Genomic DNA, 16,267 nt, shown 5'->3' on the forward strand with positions numbered 1-16,267 from the left:
ACCAAGTATCTACACAATTCAGAATAATTCCTGAAAGATTCATCATTGATAAGTGTCACGGGTCATTGTTTTAGCCGATTATATTTATATTCACAGGTGAGCTTTTCCCACCAACTTTATGTTCAAGGTGACATCTCTATAAACATATGGGATTAAAACCCCCAATTAAGGCAAGCGAAGCGAGAAACGATTAAGGACACTCTAACACTCTAACTCGCAGAGAAGGTTTCAGCAAAGATTTATGATAACATAATGGGCCTTTTTTAAAACCCCCGTTTAAGCCCAGTTTAAGTAAAGCCTTTGGAGTTTTCGTCTTCCCATTCTTCCCTCTCTCGCTTAAGCTCAGCACCACCACTAGCCGTCGTCGTCGTCGTCGTCGTCGATCTGATATGAACATATGCGTCGAGCTCTGATATGCATCAGACGCTGGGCGCAGTACGCCTTGCATACCGCTCGCGCATCGCATGCCTCGTGAAGTCGGGTATGATCGACAACGCAGTTCAGGTGTTCGACGAAATGCGTCACTCAAGCTACCGAGTTTTCTCCTGTGATTACAACCGTTTCATCGGTGTTCTTGTCAAGGACTCCAGATTCGAGCTTGCTGAAGCATTGTATAAGGACATGACGCCAATGGGCTTCTCCTTAATCCCCTTCACTTACTCGAGGTTTATCTCGGGTTTATGTAAAGTTAAAAACTTTGATCTCATTGACGCTCTTCTGAGGGACATGGAAGCCCTCGGATACATACCAGATATATGGGCGTTTAACATTTACTTAGATCTGTTGTGTAGAGAGAGAAAAGTAGGTTTTGCTGTTCAGACATTCTTTTGTATGGTTCGGAGAGGTAGAGAACCAGATGTTGTATCTTATACTATACTTATTAATGGGTTGTTTAGAGCTGGTAAGGTCACTGAGGCAGTTGAGATTTGGAATGAGATGATTCGTAGTGGGGTTAATCCGGATAATAAAGCTTGTGCAGCACTTGTTGTTGGGTTGTGTCACGCTCGGAGAGTTGACTTGGCTTATGAGCTGGTGGCTGATGAGATCAAGAGTGCGAGAGTTAAGCTTAGTACGGTGGTTTACAATGCGTTGATCAGCGGGTTTTGTAGAGCGGGTAGGGTAGAAAAGGCGGAGGCTTTGAAATCGTTTATGAGTAAGAGTGGGTGTGAGCCGGATCTCGTTACGTATAATGTGCTGTTGAATTTTTATTATGATAACAACATGTTGAAGAAAGCGGAAGGGGTGATGGGGGAGATGGTTAGAAGTGGGATACAGCCTGATGTTTATAGTTATAACCAGTTGCTTAAGCGGCACTGCAGGGTTGTTCATGTAGATAAGTGCTATAACTTCATGGTAAAAGAGATGGAGCCTAGAGGTTTATGCGATGTTGTCTCCTACAGTACTCTGATTGAAACATTCTGCAGGGCGTCAAAGACTAGCAAGGCTTACAAGCTCTTTGAGGAAATGAGACAGAAGGGGATATCGACGAATGTGGTCACGTACACGAGTCTTATCAAGGCTTTTCTTAGGGAAGGCAACTCTAGTGTTGCGAAGAAGCTTCTTGATCAGATGACGGAGTTAGGTCTGTCACCAGATAGGATATTTTACACAACGGTTCTGGACCATTTGTGTAAATCCGGAAATCTTGACAAGGCTTATGGTGTTTTCAGTGACATGATTGAGCACGGAATTACACCGGATGCTGTTTCATACAACGCCCTTATAAGTGGCCTCTGCAGGTCTTGTAGAGTGACTGAAGCGTTGAAATTGTTTAAGGACATGCAGAGTAAGGAATGCTTTCCTGATGAGTTAACTTTCAAGTTCATTATTGGAGGACTCGTCCGGGAAAATAAACTATCAGCTGCCTACAAGATTTGGGATCAGATGATGGAGAAAGGTTTCACCCTTGATAGAGATGTGTCTGATACACTCATTAAGGCTAGCTGTTCAGACTCAGTCAGTGCTGATGCGTACTAGGCATATTAAGGTTATACACCTTTAAAATTGTCAACCTTTTTTTCTCTTTTGAGAAAATGCCATCTTAGTCAAAGTATGGTGGCATGGAATGCTGATACAGAACCATTTAAGCCTCTACTGATGCATGCTGCTCCTTGGAGAGAAACAAGAAACTTAAACAGGTTCAATTCCTTTTTCTACACAAATGAATCTATGGTTGAGTTTGCATCCTTATCTTCGTTGCAGATGACTTGGCACTAATACTCCTGAAAGATCATCGTTTATGGGTCAGACTATGGAACAAAACACCCACTCAGTTGAAATCTATTACTTAGAAATATTACATTGAGGACTGATCATTGGACTGAGAATAGGAGTTGCCTTTTTTATGTATCGGCGCATCAAGCTTGAGGTTTTGAATCTTGATATGTTTAGAGCTTTAGACGCAATCGATCTATTTTGCCTCGAGAAGCTGCATCTCAAAAGGTTGAAATCCAAAAGGTTAGCTCAGACTTTATCTCAGTAGTTGTGTTTCATTGTTCAGTTTCTCAGGACTTTGTTTCAAAGTGGGTCAAATCTTTTATTTTTCATGTTTATGATGCAGAACTAAGCCCCTTGCAAGCGCAGAAAGAGAAAGAAGAGAGCACGTTAACATTCCAAAAATGGCGATTAATCTTTACCATAATTGGGAACCAAGTAAGCTCTTTCCTCTTATCTTTTTCTTTCTCCAAGAACCCAACTGAATATTTTTGGTATTGTGACAAAAATAAAGCGAACAGAGCCTTTGTATTTATGTATTTCTTTTTCAAACAATTGAGTTGAGAAAAAAGAGATGATGTTTATAGTTTCGTTTGCTTGATTTGATTTTTATTAGAGCGGAAAAGATTACTTGCTTCCTTGTGTCAGTTTCCTTTTGCACAAGAATCCTACTTGAACTTCTCATCAAGTTATCATTCTCTCTCTCTATCATTTAGAAACATTTAAAATTTCCCTTCACTTGCTATCATCACACAACTCTTTTTTTCTCATTTAATTGATTCTTCAATGTCTCATCACCACTATGAAACCAACCCTCATTTCGTTCAGTTTTCCTCGCAGGATCAACATCCCTCTAGCTCATGGACCTATCCGGACCACCACCAGAACCCGCAGACTCATCCAGTTGCTCCATCAGGGCCTAAAATAAAGACTCGAGGTCGCCACCAGACTGAGCCACCTGAACTTATCCATGAACCGCCTTCCTCAAGACCCATGCCGCTGAGGCCAGAAGAACCGTTACCACCACGCCATACTCCAAACCCTGGTAGGCCATTGCTATCGAGCCCTGAAGATCAGCAACGACCTCCACACCATGGTGGCTATGGACCTGAGCCAACTCCATGGAGGACCGCTCCAACACGACCAACGCACCACCAACCAGGTCCAAAGATGACCAAACCCATGAAACTACCGGCTACAGTCTGCTGTGCAATTCTCTTGGTCATCCTGATTCTCTCCGGCCTCATCCTCCTCCTCGTCTACCTCAGCAACCGTCCACACACACCCTACTTCGACATCGCAGCAGCAAACCTAAACACCGCGAATCTCGAAATGGGCTACGTCCTAAACGGAGATCTCGCGGTTGTGGTAAATTTCACAAACCCAAGCAAGAAAAGCAATGTCGACTTCAGCTACATCATGTTCGAGCTCTACTTTTACAACACGCTTATCGCTGCCGAGCGCATCGAGCCATTCATTGTTCCAAAGGGAATGTCTATGTTCACGAGCTTCCATCTCGTGAGCAGCAAGGTCCCGATACAAACGATTCAGAGCCAGGAGTTGCAGCTGCAGCTCGGAACAGGTCCTGTGTTGTTGAACCTGAGAGGAACGTTTCACGCTCGCTCGAACGTTGGGTCGTTAATGAGATACTCTTATTGGCTGCACACCCGTTGCAGCATCTCGTTGAAGAACCCTCCTTCAGGGTACATGCGAGCAAGAAGATGCGTTACAAAACGCTAGCGGTTTGCAACTGAGTATACTACTTAAATTTTTGTTTGATGCATTTGATGATTAGTACATATGCAAATATATACTTTTGTATTGTTTTGTATGTTTTCTGCTACATTTAGAAATAAAACAAAAATTTTGCAAAGGAAAAATGCAATTGATCTTGTATCTTGATTCTTGAATAACAGTATTGATCCAAAATTGTATTTAGTTTGAATCTAACTACTGATGCAGCTTTCTTTTTTTAGAAAAATAAAAACATAAACCTTCCCTTAGTAATTGTCTTACTTTTCTGTTGAAGTGATACCTACATGTTCGAATAAAGTCCTTGCCTTTATAAACGTTACACGAGAAGAAAAGGATCAATATTACAAACTTCTTTTCCTTGAAAAATCATTGCAATACCGTTTGCTTTGATTAACATTTTGTCAACAGACAATACAGTTAAGTTTAAACTTTGACTGACATTATTGTTTAGTCCAGAGACAGTTTCAGGCCCAAATTGTAAGAAGAAAAAAAGATAGGCCCAACTAGTAGTTAACAGCCCATGTTTAATGGCCTAGTATAGGCCCATATATGACTTCTCTGTAGTTTGCCCGGAGCTCAAGAAACGATTCTACAACTTTTTTTCTCGTCTTCGTTTCACTTAGAACAACTTCTTCCTCTTCTTCTCTCTCGGAACCCTTTGGCTCGATTTGATTACTTCTCTTCAGTAAGGTACGTTTCCGATCCTCGATCGAGCTCTAGAACCGTTAACCTCGATTGTTAACAACGACGAAGGTTTAGTTATACATACACTATACATGTATCTCGTGCTAGATCTGATTTGAGTTATTGAGAGGAAAAGCTCGTTGCTTGACATCTGGGTTTGGTTTAATTCATGCTAGATTAGCTTGAGCGTTTATAATTTTATCAATTGAGAGTGTTTTCGATGACTCTGTAGGGTTTAAAAAAAAAGATGAAGCTTGATACAAGTGGGTTCGAGACCTCCATGCCTACGATTGGATTCGGATCGAGCGATGATACGCTTGATGGGTTTTCTACTGTGCCCTCCTTTGATCTTCCCCGCACTACTGATGTGAGTTTTTGATTCATTAAACCTCTTTTTGGATTTCATCCGCTAAAGCAGTGTGTGTGTGTGTGATTGATTTTGGATTTTGGATTTGGATTTGGGTGTGTGGGGTTTCAGTTCGATGGGTTTCAGAAAGAGGCTGTACAGATGGTGAAGCCAGCGAAAGGAACAACCACACTCGCTTTTATCTTCAAGGAAGGTGTCATGGTCGCTGCTGATTCTCGTGCTAGCATGGGTGGATATATCTGTATGTTCTCTTTCTCTCATAGCTGTGAAAAAAGATTCCTCCTTTCGATGTAGTTGACTGTGGTAGAAACATTTAGGATGGAGATTAAGTTGGTTTAGTTTTGTGCTGGATTGTTAAAACAAATTTTTAGTCTCCGTTCTGCTTGTTAATGATTGAGAGACAGTATTTGAAAGGAAGCGTTTGTATTATTGCTGCTGATGTTTTGTATTGTTTTTTTTCTCTGTTTAGCGTCACAATCTGTGAAGAAGATTATTGAGATCAATCCTTATATGCTTGGGACGATGGCTGGAGGAGCTGCTGACTGTCAATTTTGGCACAGAAACCTTGGAATTAAGGTATCTAGCTCGCTTTCTTTTCTGTCTGTACTGATGCCTAGATCTGTTACTTTCTGTTGATATGGGGAGTGCTGTTGCGTTGTCAAAGACTTCACTGTCTGTATTAACTGAGTAGAAAGGTTTTGGTTTGTGTTATGGTGACCCTTATATCATATGATTCTAATGCATGCATTTTCTGCAAGATAGTTAGTAGCATTAGCATCCTTGTTCTGTCAACCAAACATTTTTGTAAGTAATATACGTCATTTACCTTTGTTGAAACTATGGCTGATCTCGTGATATTTTTTTTTTGTCTATCCAAGTGCCGTCTACATGAACTGGCAAACAAGAGGAGAATCTCTGTTTCCGGAGCTTCAAAGCTTCTCGCAAACATGCTCTACTCATACCGTGGAATGGGACTTTCAGTCGGCACGATGATTGCTGGATGGGATGAAACTGTCAGTGAAGTCAAACTTAATATCTTTAATTTCTCCTTTTAAATCAACTCACCCAGATAAAAAAAACATTCTAACTCCTCATTGGATATAGGGTCCTGGACTATACTATGTGGACAACGAAGGAGGAAGACTCAAGGGAGACAGGTTTTCAGTCGGTTCTGGTTCACCATACGCTTATGGTGTACTTGACAGCGGGTAAAATCAATACCCCCAACAACATGTTCATCTCATTTTCCCAGATTCTAATCTTTGCTTCTATCATCTAGGTACAAATTCGATATGTCAGTTGAAGAAGCATCTGAGTTAGCAAGGAGATCAATCTACCATGCCACATTCCGTGATGGAGCCAGTGGTGGAGTTGCTAGCGGTTAGTAGTCCCAAATGTGAATACCGAACTTTCAAGATGCTCCTCAACTCATATAATAATAACATTTGTCTATTCTCATGTTGATCAGTGTACCACGTGGGACCAAATGGGTGGACGAAACTGTCAGGAGATGATGTTGGGGAGCTGCATTATCACTACTACCCCGTGCCGCCAGCCACTGCGGAACAGGTCATGGAGGAAGCAGCCGCCGAGTAATGAGCCCCCTTTTAGTTCACAAGTCATTCACTCTCTAGCTTGATAAACTTTGGTTTTTAACTATAAGATTCTCCTTTTTATCTGCAAATGCATACTCTTTGTTTGTTGAGATGAAGCAGCTCTGTTTCAACCATATGAAATTAGGGGAACCTGTGATTGGTTTGCACAATTTGATTAGTCAAGCTTTTATGTGCATTCCACCAAATCGAACCGAACTATTTCAAATAGTCTACTGTGACGGCCGTTGATTTCTGCTTGAAATCATCATTCGAACGTAGCATCCCTAATAGCAAGACAGGCAAGCACTCCGACAGTGACTGCATGTGATGTTATGACCACATGCTTTTGTCACTGTTCACTATTCTTGAATGGATTTTTTCCAGAAATTACCAAATTTCTGTTACAACTTTACAAATTCCGGCATTTCGAACCCATATCACTATTTTAATGTCAAAATTACACTATTTTAATGTGACTTTAGCACTGATTTTTTTTTAGTTCTCCAACTTTTTTTTTTAACATCTACAACACCAAATATTACATTAAAAAGATTTTTTTTTTGTTATTATAGTATTAAACAAGATTCTCTCTTAGTTTTTAATTGTTTAGTAAAATATTTATTATGTTATGACTAAAATATATTAACTAATATTACTTCAAATAATATTTCTAATTCACTTTTTAAAATATCAGTGTTTAAATTAAACTTTGTTATGTATTTTTTAGTGTTTAAATTAAACTTTGTTATGTATTTTTTAGCGTTTAAATTAAACTTCGTTATGCATTTTTTAGTGTTTAAATTAATTTTGTAATTTAAATTTTCAGTGTTTAAGTTAAACTTTGTTGTGTATTTTCCATTTGGTTCTTTTTGTTTTCATATAAATTAATATTTTATATCAAATAAAATAAAAGATAACAAAACAAATATGACATATTTACTTCTATTAAAATATCAGATCCAATTATAAAATAATAAAATACATAAAATATAGGTAGACTATATTTTTGATCAAAAGAAAAAGGTAGACAACATTTAAATAAATAGTTTTGGAAAAAAAGTATTTTACTGTAACAGTGCAACACCAAATACAGTGTGTCACATAAGGGAGAGAATCCCACTAAAATACAGTTGCTTTCAAGTTTCACCGTGTGTGGTTGGAGAAAGAAAATTGCAAAAGTTGCACTATACCGTAATAGTGTTCGGTATATAGACACAAAACACTCGAGTTCATCCCTACCAGAAACAAAGCAAAAGAAAACAAAAATAACAGAGGAAGAGAAGAAAAAATGGAGATCTTGCTCTGCTTCGTATTGGTTTCGCTTCTTACTCTCTTAACATCGATCTTTCTTAAAAGGATGACAAACTCAAACTCAAAACTCAATCTTCCTCCGACCCCTTCAAGGCTTCCAATCATTGGAAACTTGCACCATCTTGCAGGACTGCCTCACCGATGTTTTCACAACCTCTCCATCAAACACGGACCAGTGATGCTTCTCCGTCTCGGTTTTCTTCCAGTGGTTGTTATCTCATCGAGTGAAGCAGCCGAAGCAGTTCTCAAAACTCATGACTTGGAATGTTGTAGCCGACCAAAGACGGTAGGGACAGGGAAACTCTCTTACGGTTTCAAAGACATCAATTTCGGACCGTACGGTGAGTATTGGCGGGAGATGCGTAAACTCGTGGTCACCGAGCTTTTCAGTCCTAGAAAAGTTCAATCTTTCAGGTACATAAGAGAAGAAGAGACTGACTTAATGGTGAAGAAAGTGTCTGAATCAGCTTTGGAACAAGCGCAGGTGGATCTAAACAAAATTTTCTTCTCCCTCGCCGCAAGCATCATCTGTAGAGTGGCCTTAGGACAGAACATCCACGAGAGCGGCTTCCTTATCGACCAAGAAAGGATCGAAGAGCTTGTTACCAAAGCAGCGGAAGCTCTAGGGGGTTTCACTTTCTCTGACTTCTTCCCTGGTGCACTTGGAAGCTTCGTGGACTGGTTGTTTCAACGACACAAGAAGATCAACAAAGTCTTTGAAGAACTAGATGCTTTTTACCAACACGTGATCGATGAGCACTTGAAGCCAGAGGGAAGGAACAATCAGGATATTGTTTCCTTGATGTTGGATATGATCGATAAACAAGGAAGTGGAGACTCTTTCAAACTCAGTATTGATAATGTTAAGGCGGTCCTCATGGTAAAAATCTCATGTTAAACCATGTTTCTTGTGTAACAAGTAACACTGATTCAAAGCTGGTATGTTTGTTATGTGATGATGTTCAGGATATATTTCTTGCGGGGGTAGATACAGGCGCCATAACTATGATTTGGGTGATGACCGAGCTCGTTAGAAACCCTAACGTGATAAAGAAGGCTCAAGAAAAGATCCGAGCTACCTTAGGGATCAAAAGGGAAAGAATCACTGAAGAAGACCTAGGAAAGGTTGATTACTTGACGTTTATAATCAAGGAAACACTCAGACTACATCCACCAGTTCCACTTTTACTCCCAAGGGAAACAATGTCTCACGTCAAAGTCCAAGGGTACGACATTCCTCCCAGAACACAAATCCAAGTTAACGTATGGACAATCGGACGTGACCCCAAGCGTTGGACCGACCCTGAAGGTTTCATCCCTGAGCGGTTTGAAGATAGTTCTGTGGATTTCAGAGGACAACACTTTGACCTATTACCATTTGGTTCTGGTCGAAGGGTATGTCCTGCGATGGCAATGGGGATTGCTACTGTGGAGCTAGGATTGATGAACTTGCTTTACTATTTTGACTGGAAGCTGCCTGATGGGATGAAAGTTGGAGACATTGAAATGGAGGAAGCTGGGATTCTCACTATTGTCAAGAAAGTACCTCTTCAACTTGTGCCCCTTCAATGCCATTAATGGGCGCAGTCACAGAAGCTCTACAACATGGAGATATAGCTTGTGTAAAACCCTATAGTTATTTAAAATTACTGTAAAATCTAATAATTATTTAATGTATGATGAACAATTTGTCCTAAAGTAATAAAGTTTGACAATTTATCCAAAAAATATTATTATTATTTTACAATTTTCTACAAATCTAGTTTGTGTCCACTCCTATATTAGTATAAATTTTGCAACTTCCAGCTGCTAATCGATCTATATTAATGCTTAATAATGACTTGGTCTGTAGGGGATAGTGACATTTCTTTTATTATTCATTTTTTCTTTTGAAAATGTATCTTTATTTAGTTATAATACTATATCCATGGTGTCAAAATGTCAATAGACAAAATATTGATAAGATTTAGGTGATTGCTTGTAAATCATATGTGAAGTGTGGAATGTTGGAGTATCTAACTTATATCTCGTTTCACTTCTTATAAAATGTTTACTGAATTTTTTTTTGTTTTGTGTTATTTGTTGTGTCATATTTTTTTATGGTAGAATTGAAATCATTTTCAAGTTTCTTAGTATGGAGTAGTATTCTCCCATAAACAGAAAACATAAAACATAACAAATTCGGACTTGATCTTATCCAAGAAGTTTGGACAGATAACTTTTTATAGTTTGGACAGATAACTTTTTATTTTTTGGACATAACATTTTATCAAAGAAGGAATTCAACCACCCTCAAGAAACTTTTTTTTTCCCACCCTCAAGAAACTTCAACGATTGAATATTCGTTGAAAAAAAAACAACGACTGAATATTCTAATCGAACACGTCCCTGTAAGCAACAAAAGAAGTCATGACTCGTGACCAACGATCTAATAAATCTGTGCCCGTTCTCCAATAAACCAGTCATAAACAAAGTCTACAGAACACGCGACTCTTGGAGTGTTGGATAACTTGTTATAACTCGTTAAGTTATTAGACTTTTGTCACATTTATGACTCCAAAAAGATAAAATATTCCAGTGAACTAGGACTTACAAGTCACAACTGTCAACCACTTTGAGGTGATCCCGATAAAGATCCGTCCTCCATGCTAATGCGTTGTCTTAATATATGTGAAGACACTTAAAAATTTATTTTTTAAAAACGGAGAAAATATAAAATTAGAAATTTTGCTCTTTCTCTTTTCTTAGTTTAATTAATTTCCAATTTTCTTAAATACCTAGAAACTCTCCTAATCCTTACAACTGGGGATACCCTAAACTTCTATAGTTTTTCAATCGATCGGTGACTACTTTGTCCCCACCGAAACAAACATAAACAAAGTCTAACAGAACAGAAAGTGATGTTTGAACCACAAGGCAAACATGCATTCATGACACTCGTCATTCCCGAGAGGATATGCTTTGAAGACTTTGCGCTAGTTTAGTAAATTCAATTACAATTTATAATCTTTCTTTTTTTTTTCCCGTCTAAATTTTATTAAAGAAATGGGCCGAGCCCAACCAAATACAGAAACAGATAAAGCCCATAAGACAATCAGGCTAACAAACCAAAGTACAAATTCGGCCCAAAGGCCCAAATTTGAAAACCCTAGAAGCAGAGAAAGCTGCCGTCGCATGCCTCTCTCTTCCGAGCCCCTGACTTCACCGTCATGACTCTCCGGAGACTCACCGCTCCACCCTTACTTCACCGCAAACATCTTGACTCAGGTGGATCCTTTATCGGAGAGATCAATCGTGGATACGAGATCTCTTTCATCACTAGTGAACGCCCCCACCGAGATAAAGCTTCGCGTGAAACCATCTTCTTTCACCGTCGGAGAGCTTCACTACTCTACCGACTACAGAACCAACACTCACACCCAAAAACACTTTCCCTCCGCGCCTCCATCCCGTCGGAACCCTACCGTACGAGCCTAGAGCACAGATCGAAAAACCGAACAAGAAACTGAAAGTTAACATAAAACAAAACCAGAGCCGCCGTCAACCGAAGAGTCTGGCGACGCGGAAGCTAAAACCGACCGTCCTCCTTTAAAGAGATAGGAGCGACGATGGATACTCGAGCCGACCGGCCACCGAGAAGGCGATACACCGACGGAGACAAAAGGAAACCAAAAGAACTAAAAACAAAAGGCTGAAACAACAAGAAACCAATCCCGACCGACGACGTGACTGAGAAAGCTCACCGCCGTCGGCCGGAGAACCCACGACTTTCGATCTACTTTATCTCTCTAATCGCCTTTATCTCTTTTCTTGGAAGAAGGTTTTTGATGGTTTTTGTTTCCCAGAGAATTGATCTTTACAATTTATAATCTTTCAAAATGATAAATATTTTAGATTTTTCGTATATATTAGAAAACATATTGTAAATACATTTTTTTATGAATATTAGTTTTCTATAATTTTTATCCAATATAAATCTAATAAAAATCTGAGATTTACAATTTTTCATTATATAATTCATTGAAAATATAAAAAATATATTTTTTACAAACAATTTTTTTTCTAGAATATAGATCTTTTTGAAACGGAGGAAATACCTAACAAACATCGTCGTAAGAGCATGTTTATAGGTGATTCTTAACTACATATCTTAGATTAAATAAAATTAAAAAATTAAAGCAAAAGAAGAAAATACAAAGAACATATCTTAATTAAGAGAAGCATGAAAAGTTCTTAGTCCACATGTCTATACATGAATGGTTAGAGGAAAGATGTAGGGATTATATTAAAAGATCTGATCATGATGGGGCTTGCCATTAATGCTTAAGAAACTTCAAGTGAGTTTTGTTGATAAACATCTTTTACTCATCTTTTAGAGAGACACGACTCTTCAATAACAAAGTTCATCCTCTTTAAGAAACAGAGCAAAAGAACAACGACTATGTTGCTCTGTTTCGTTTCTAAATGATAATATAGATCGGTAACTACTCATTCAAGGCATACATAACAAACTCTAACACATCAGAAGGTGATGTTTGAACCACAAGACTTAATTATGCACTTATGACATTCGTCATTCTAAAGAGGATACTTTGAACACTTACAGTAAATATAGTAAGTTCTGTTACAACTTATACAACATGCATAGCGTCGTTAAGTTCTTCCACTCACCTTTATACACACACACACACACAACTCTTCGATTACTAAGTTCATGTCTTCAAGAAACAGAGCAAAAAAACAGAGGAAGAGAAAAATGGCTGTCTTGCTCTGTTTCGTCTTTGTTTCGCTTCTTGCTCTTGTATCATCACTCTTTCTTACAAAATTCAAAAACTCAAAACTCAATCTTCCTCCGAGCCCTTCAAGTCTCCCAATCATTGGAAACTTACATCATTTCGCAGGATCGCCAAGTAGATATTTTCACAAGCTCTCGATCAAATACGGACCAGTGATGCTTCTCCGTCTCGGTTTCCTTCGAGTGGTTGTGATCTCATCGAGTGAAGCAGCTGAAGAAGTGCTCAAAACCCACGACTTGGAATGCTGCAGCCGACCAAAGACCCTCGTGTCCGGAAAACTCTCTTACGGCTTCGAAGACGTCAACTTCGCGCCATACAGTGAGTACTGGCGTGAGATGAGAAAGCTCGCGGTCATCGAGCTTTTTAGTCTTAAGAAGGTTCAGTCTTTTAGGTATATAAGAGAAGAAGAGACTGACTTCATGGTGAAGAAAGTATCCGAATCGGCTTTGAAACAATCTCCTGTGGATCTAAACAAAACATTCTTCTCTCTCACCGCAAGCATCATCTGTAGAGTAGCATTAGGACTGAACTTCCACGAGAGCGGCTTTGAAACAATCAGTATGTGATTGATGAACACTTGAAGCCAGGAGGCAGGAAAAATCAAGATATTGTTTCATTGATGTTGGATATAATCGATAAACCAGGAAGTGAAGACTATTTCAAATTCAACATGGATAATGTCAAGGCAATCCTCATGGTAAAATCTCATGTTAATCCGTGTTTCTTGTTTAACAAGTAGTAATGATTGAAACTTTTTTTTCTTGTTTAACAAGTAACAATGACTCAAACTTGGTATGTTTATTATGTTATCTTAAGGATATATTTCTAGCGGGGGTTGATACAGGCGCCACAACTATGATATGGGCGATGACCGAACTTGTTAGAAACCCTAACGTGATGAAGAAGGCTCAAGAAAATATCCGAGCCACCCTAGGGCTCAAAAGGGGGAGAATCACTGAAGACGACCTAGGAAAAGTTGATTACATGACGTTTATAATCAAGGAAACATTCAGGCTACACCCACCAGTTCCATTTTTGCTCCCTAGGGAAACAATGTCCCACGTCAAGATTCAAGGCTATGACATTCCTCCTAAAACGCAGATCAAAGTTAACGTATGGACGATCGGACGTGACCCCAAGCGTTGGACCGACCCTGAAGATTTCATCCCTGAACGGTTTGCAGACAGTTATGTGGATTTTAGAGGACAACATTTTGAGTTGTTACCATTTGGTTCCGGTAGGAGGATATGTCCTGCCATGGCAATGGGGACTGCTACCGTGGAGCTAGGGCTGATGAACTTGCTTTACTTTTTCGATTGGGTATTTCCTGATGGTATGAACGCTGAAGAGTTTGATATTGAGGAAGCTGACAATCCCAACTTTGTCAAGAAACTACCTCTACAACTTGTGCCCCTTCAACGCCACTAATGGGCAGTCAAACAGCTACATAGCAGCATAAAACCTAAAATTATTTAAAAATTAATTGCAAAATATAATAGTTAATTATTGTATGATGAACAATTTATCCAGAAAAAACTAATGAAGTTTGACAAGTTACATAATTTAATACAATATCCATAAATAATAATATTATTTTTTTCTTACGAACGAGTTATGTTCACATTACTGTTGTAAAATACTCCATCTATTTCAAAAAAATACATTTTTAAGAAAAAATTATTTCATTAGATATATTTTTATGTATTTAGTATATTTTATTAGATAGTAATAATAAATATGAATATTTTAATGATTAACTAGATTCTGACCCGCCCTTCAGAAGGGCGGATATATTTTTGTTGAAAAATTATTTAACATAATGAAAATTATGATTTTTGATAAACTATATATTTTGAGATTTTTATGAAAATTATATTAATTTTATATGACTTATTTTTGTTATTTTAAATATGATTAAATTTTTAAAAACTCGAGATAATTCTGACCCGTATTATGATTTTGTTTATTTAAAACGTTGTTAAACTTATTTCACAGTAATTTTATTATTATTATTTTAAGTTAAATAGATTGTTTTCATTTTTAACATGTTTAATATTGATTTTTGTTTGTAATCATATTACAACGTTTAACAATAAGAAGTCACCACATATTTCTCTTTTATATTTTTTAGATATTTAATTTTTATATTTGTGTTTTTAGTTATTTATGTATTTCATTGTATAATATATATATTAAATGATTAATTAGAAAAATTAATAATTTTATTGAAATAGTTGGTCCACACATAAATCAATAGGTCATATTTCTGTTTTAATATAAAAGATTTGTCTATTTTAGATTTGACATGCATGTATAATGTTGGTTTGTAATTTTTTGTTTGTAAATATGTAACATTTTCCGTAATTTTTTTATATGTTAATTTTTTAATTTATATGTTTGTGTATAACATTTTTTAAATTATTATTATTATTAAAATAGTTCTATATATTAAAATATTCTTAAAATGATTAAGTATCTAAATTAGTCCATTTAATCTTTTAGAATATATATCAAATATAATTTACAATAAAATAAATCAAACAATTTAATATTAAAAATAAATAAAAATATACCCGCTCTTTAAAGGGTGTATATATTTTTTGTTTTATTTGTTTGTTATTTTTTTTTTATATTTATGTTTAATATTAATTAAATTTAATATAATTATTGCAAACTATATCAAATATGTTAAGTTGCATAACTATATATTATATCATAAACATTTCAAAATTAGTTATAAATTGTATTCCTAATGGTTGACAAAAAAAATTGTATTCATAATGCTTGCAATATATTACTATTGTAACAACCCTAGAATTTTTTTTGGTAAACATATTAAATTTTATTACCATTTTAGTTTTTTGACAGAATTTTTTTCTAATTTGTTCAGATGGTATGTTGATCAAAAAATTTAAGGCTTTATTTTAAAAAATAGAAACATATTAATAAATTAAATTTACATCATAAGGCTATTAAAAATGATAACCTATTGAAATTTTCATTCAGAATCTATTTATATAATTTAATTTTCTGACTTTATATTTTCTGAACGTAAATACATATAATAAAACACGTTAAAATGATTGCGAACTTTTTTTTTTGTAAACTAAATGATTGCAAACTTTTTAGAACTTATTTATGAAATCCTCACAGAAGCCATAATATTCTACTCATAGAGGGGTTGTATTGATATAATTGAAGATATGGTTCCAGTTGTTTTGAAAAAACGTTATGGTTCGTATATGTTACTTCACACTTTAAATAGTATTGATGCAACTGTTTATTTTACTTTGTATATATGAAAGTAGTTTTCTGGAAAAAAATATGGAAGTGATGGGTCTCGATATTATAGGAAGGAAATGAGAAGTTATAGAATACCATAGTCGTTCTTGGTAATATATCAAATGGCAACGGTTAATTTATTAAAGTAGTTCCAGATTTAAAAAAAATGTTAAGTTGGACATAACCCCATATCAATTGGACATGTTGAAGAATTAATAGTATTGATGAGATATTTAATTTCAAATTGGAAGATTTTTTATGCA

The 16,267-nt window shown here is 36.7% G+C and overlaps 4 protein-coding genes and 1 pseudogene across 9 annotated transcripts; all 5 read left to right on the forward strand.

The window, feature by feature from the left end:
* The first annotated feature begins 283 nt into the window (after window positions 1-283).
* On the forward strand, window positions 284-3,100 carry LOC108818940 (pentatricopeptide repeat-containing protein At1g13040, mitochondrial-like). 6 transcript variants are annotated; one of them, XM_056991959.1, is made up of 5 exons: window positions 284-1,987; window positions 2,078-2,138; window positions 2,203-2,457; window positions 2,561-2,652; window positions 3,055-3,100. In XM_056991959.1, the coding sequence occupies exon 1, from the start codon at window positions 415-417 to the stop codon at window positions 1,975-1,977; it is 1,563 nt and encodes a 520-aa protein (XP_056847939.1). In that variant the 5' UTR covers window positions 284-414; the 3' UTR covers window positions 1,978-1,987; window positions 2,078-2,138; window positions 2,203-2,457; window positions 2,561-2,652; window positions 3,055-3,100. The 6 variants fall into 6 exon arrangements, with proteins under 6 accessions (XP_056847939.1, XP_018447402.1, XP_056847937.1 ...); XM_018591900.2 differs by having other exon boundaries at window positions 284-2,138; XM_056991957.1 differs by having other exon boundaries at window positions 2,078-2,457.
* Window positions 2,701-4,217, forward strand: LOC108818941 (uncharacterized). The gene has a single exon (XM_018591902.2). The coding sequence runs from the start codon at window positions 3,001-3,003 to the stop codon at window positions 3,952-3,954; it is 954 nt and encodes a 317-aa protein (XP_018447404.1). The 5' UTR covers window positions 2,701-3,000; the 3' UTR covers window positions 3,955-4,217.
* A 315-nt stretch (window positions 4,218-4,532) lies between these two features.
* Window positions 4,533-6,805, forward strand: LOC108819325 (proteasome subunit beta type-5-B). The gene is made up of 8 exons (XM_056991960.1): window positions 4,533-4,659; window positions 4,886-5,020; window positions 5,132-5,261; window positions 5,490-5,596; window positions 5,899-6,033; window positions 6,125-6,228; window positions 6,300-6,400; window positions 6,489-6,805. The coding sequence occupies exons 2-8, from the start codon at window positions 4,901-4,903 to the stop codon at window positions 6,614-6,616; spliced, it is 825 nt and encodes a 274-aa protein (XP_056847940.1). The 5' UTR covers window positions 4,533-4,659; window positions 4,886-4,900; the 3' UTR covers window positions 6,617-6,805.
* Window positions 6,806-7,818: 1,013 nt separating this feature from the next.
* LOC108819537 (cytochrome P450 71B2) lies at window positions 7,819-9,665 on the forward strand. Its single transcript, XM_018592593.2, has 2 exons — window positions 7,819-8,806; window positions 8,893-9,665. Exons 1-2 carry the CDS (start codon window positions 7,904-7,906, stop codon window positions 9,502-9,504), a joined length of 1,515 nt encoding a protein of 504 aa, XP_018448095.1. The 5' UTR covers window positions 7,819-7,903; the 3' UTR covers window positions 9,505-9,665.
* Window positions 9,666-12,366: 2,701 nt separating this feature from the next.
* LOC108821514 (cytochrome P450 71B2-like) lies at window positions 12,367-14,293 on the forward strand (annotated as a pseudogene).
* Window positions 14,294-16,267: the final 1,974 nt, after the last annotated feature.

Source organism: Raphanus sativus, chromosome 8 (assembly GCF_000801105.2).
Source record: "Raphanus sativus cultivar WK10039 chromosome 8, ASM80110v3, whole genome shotgun sequence".
NCBI lineage: Eukaryota > Viridiplantae > Streptophyta > Magnoliopsida > Brassicales > Brassicaceae > Raphanus > Raphanus sativus.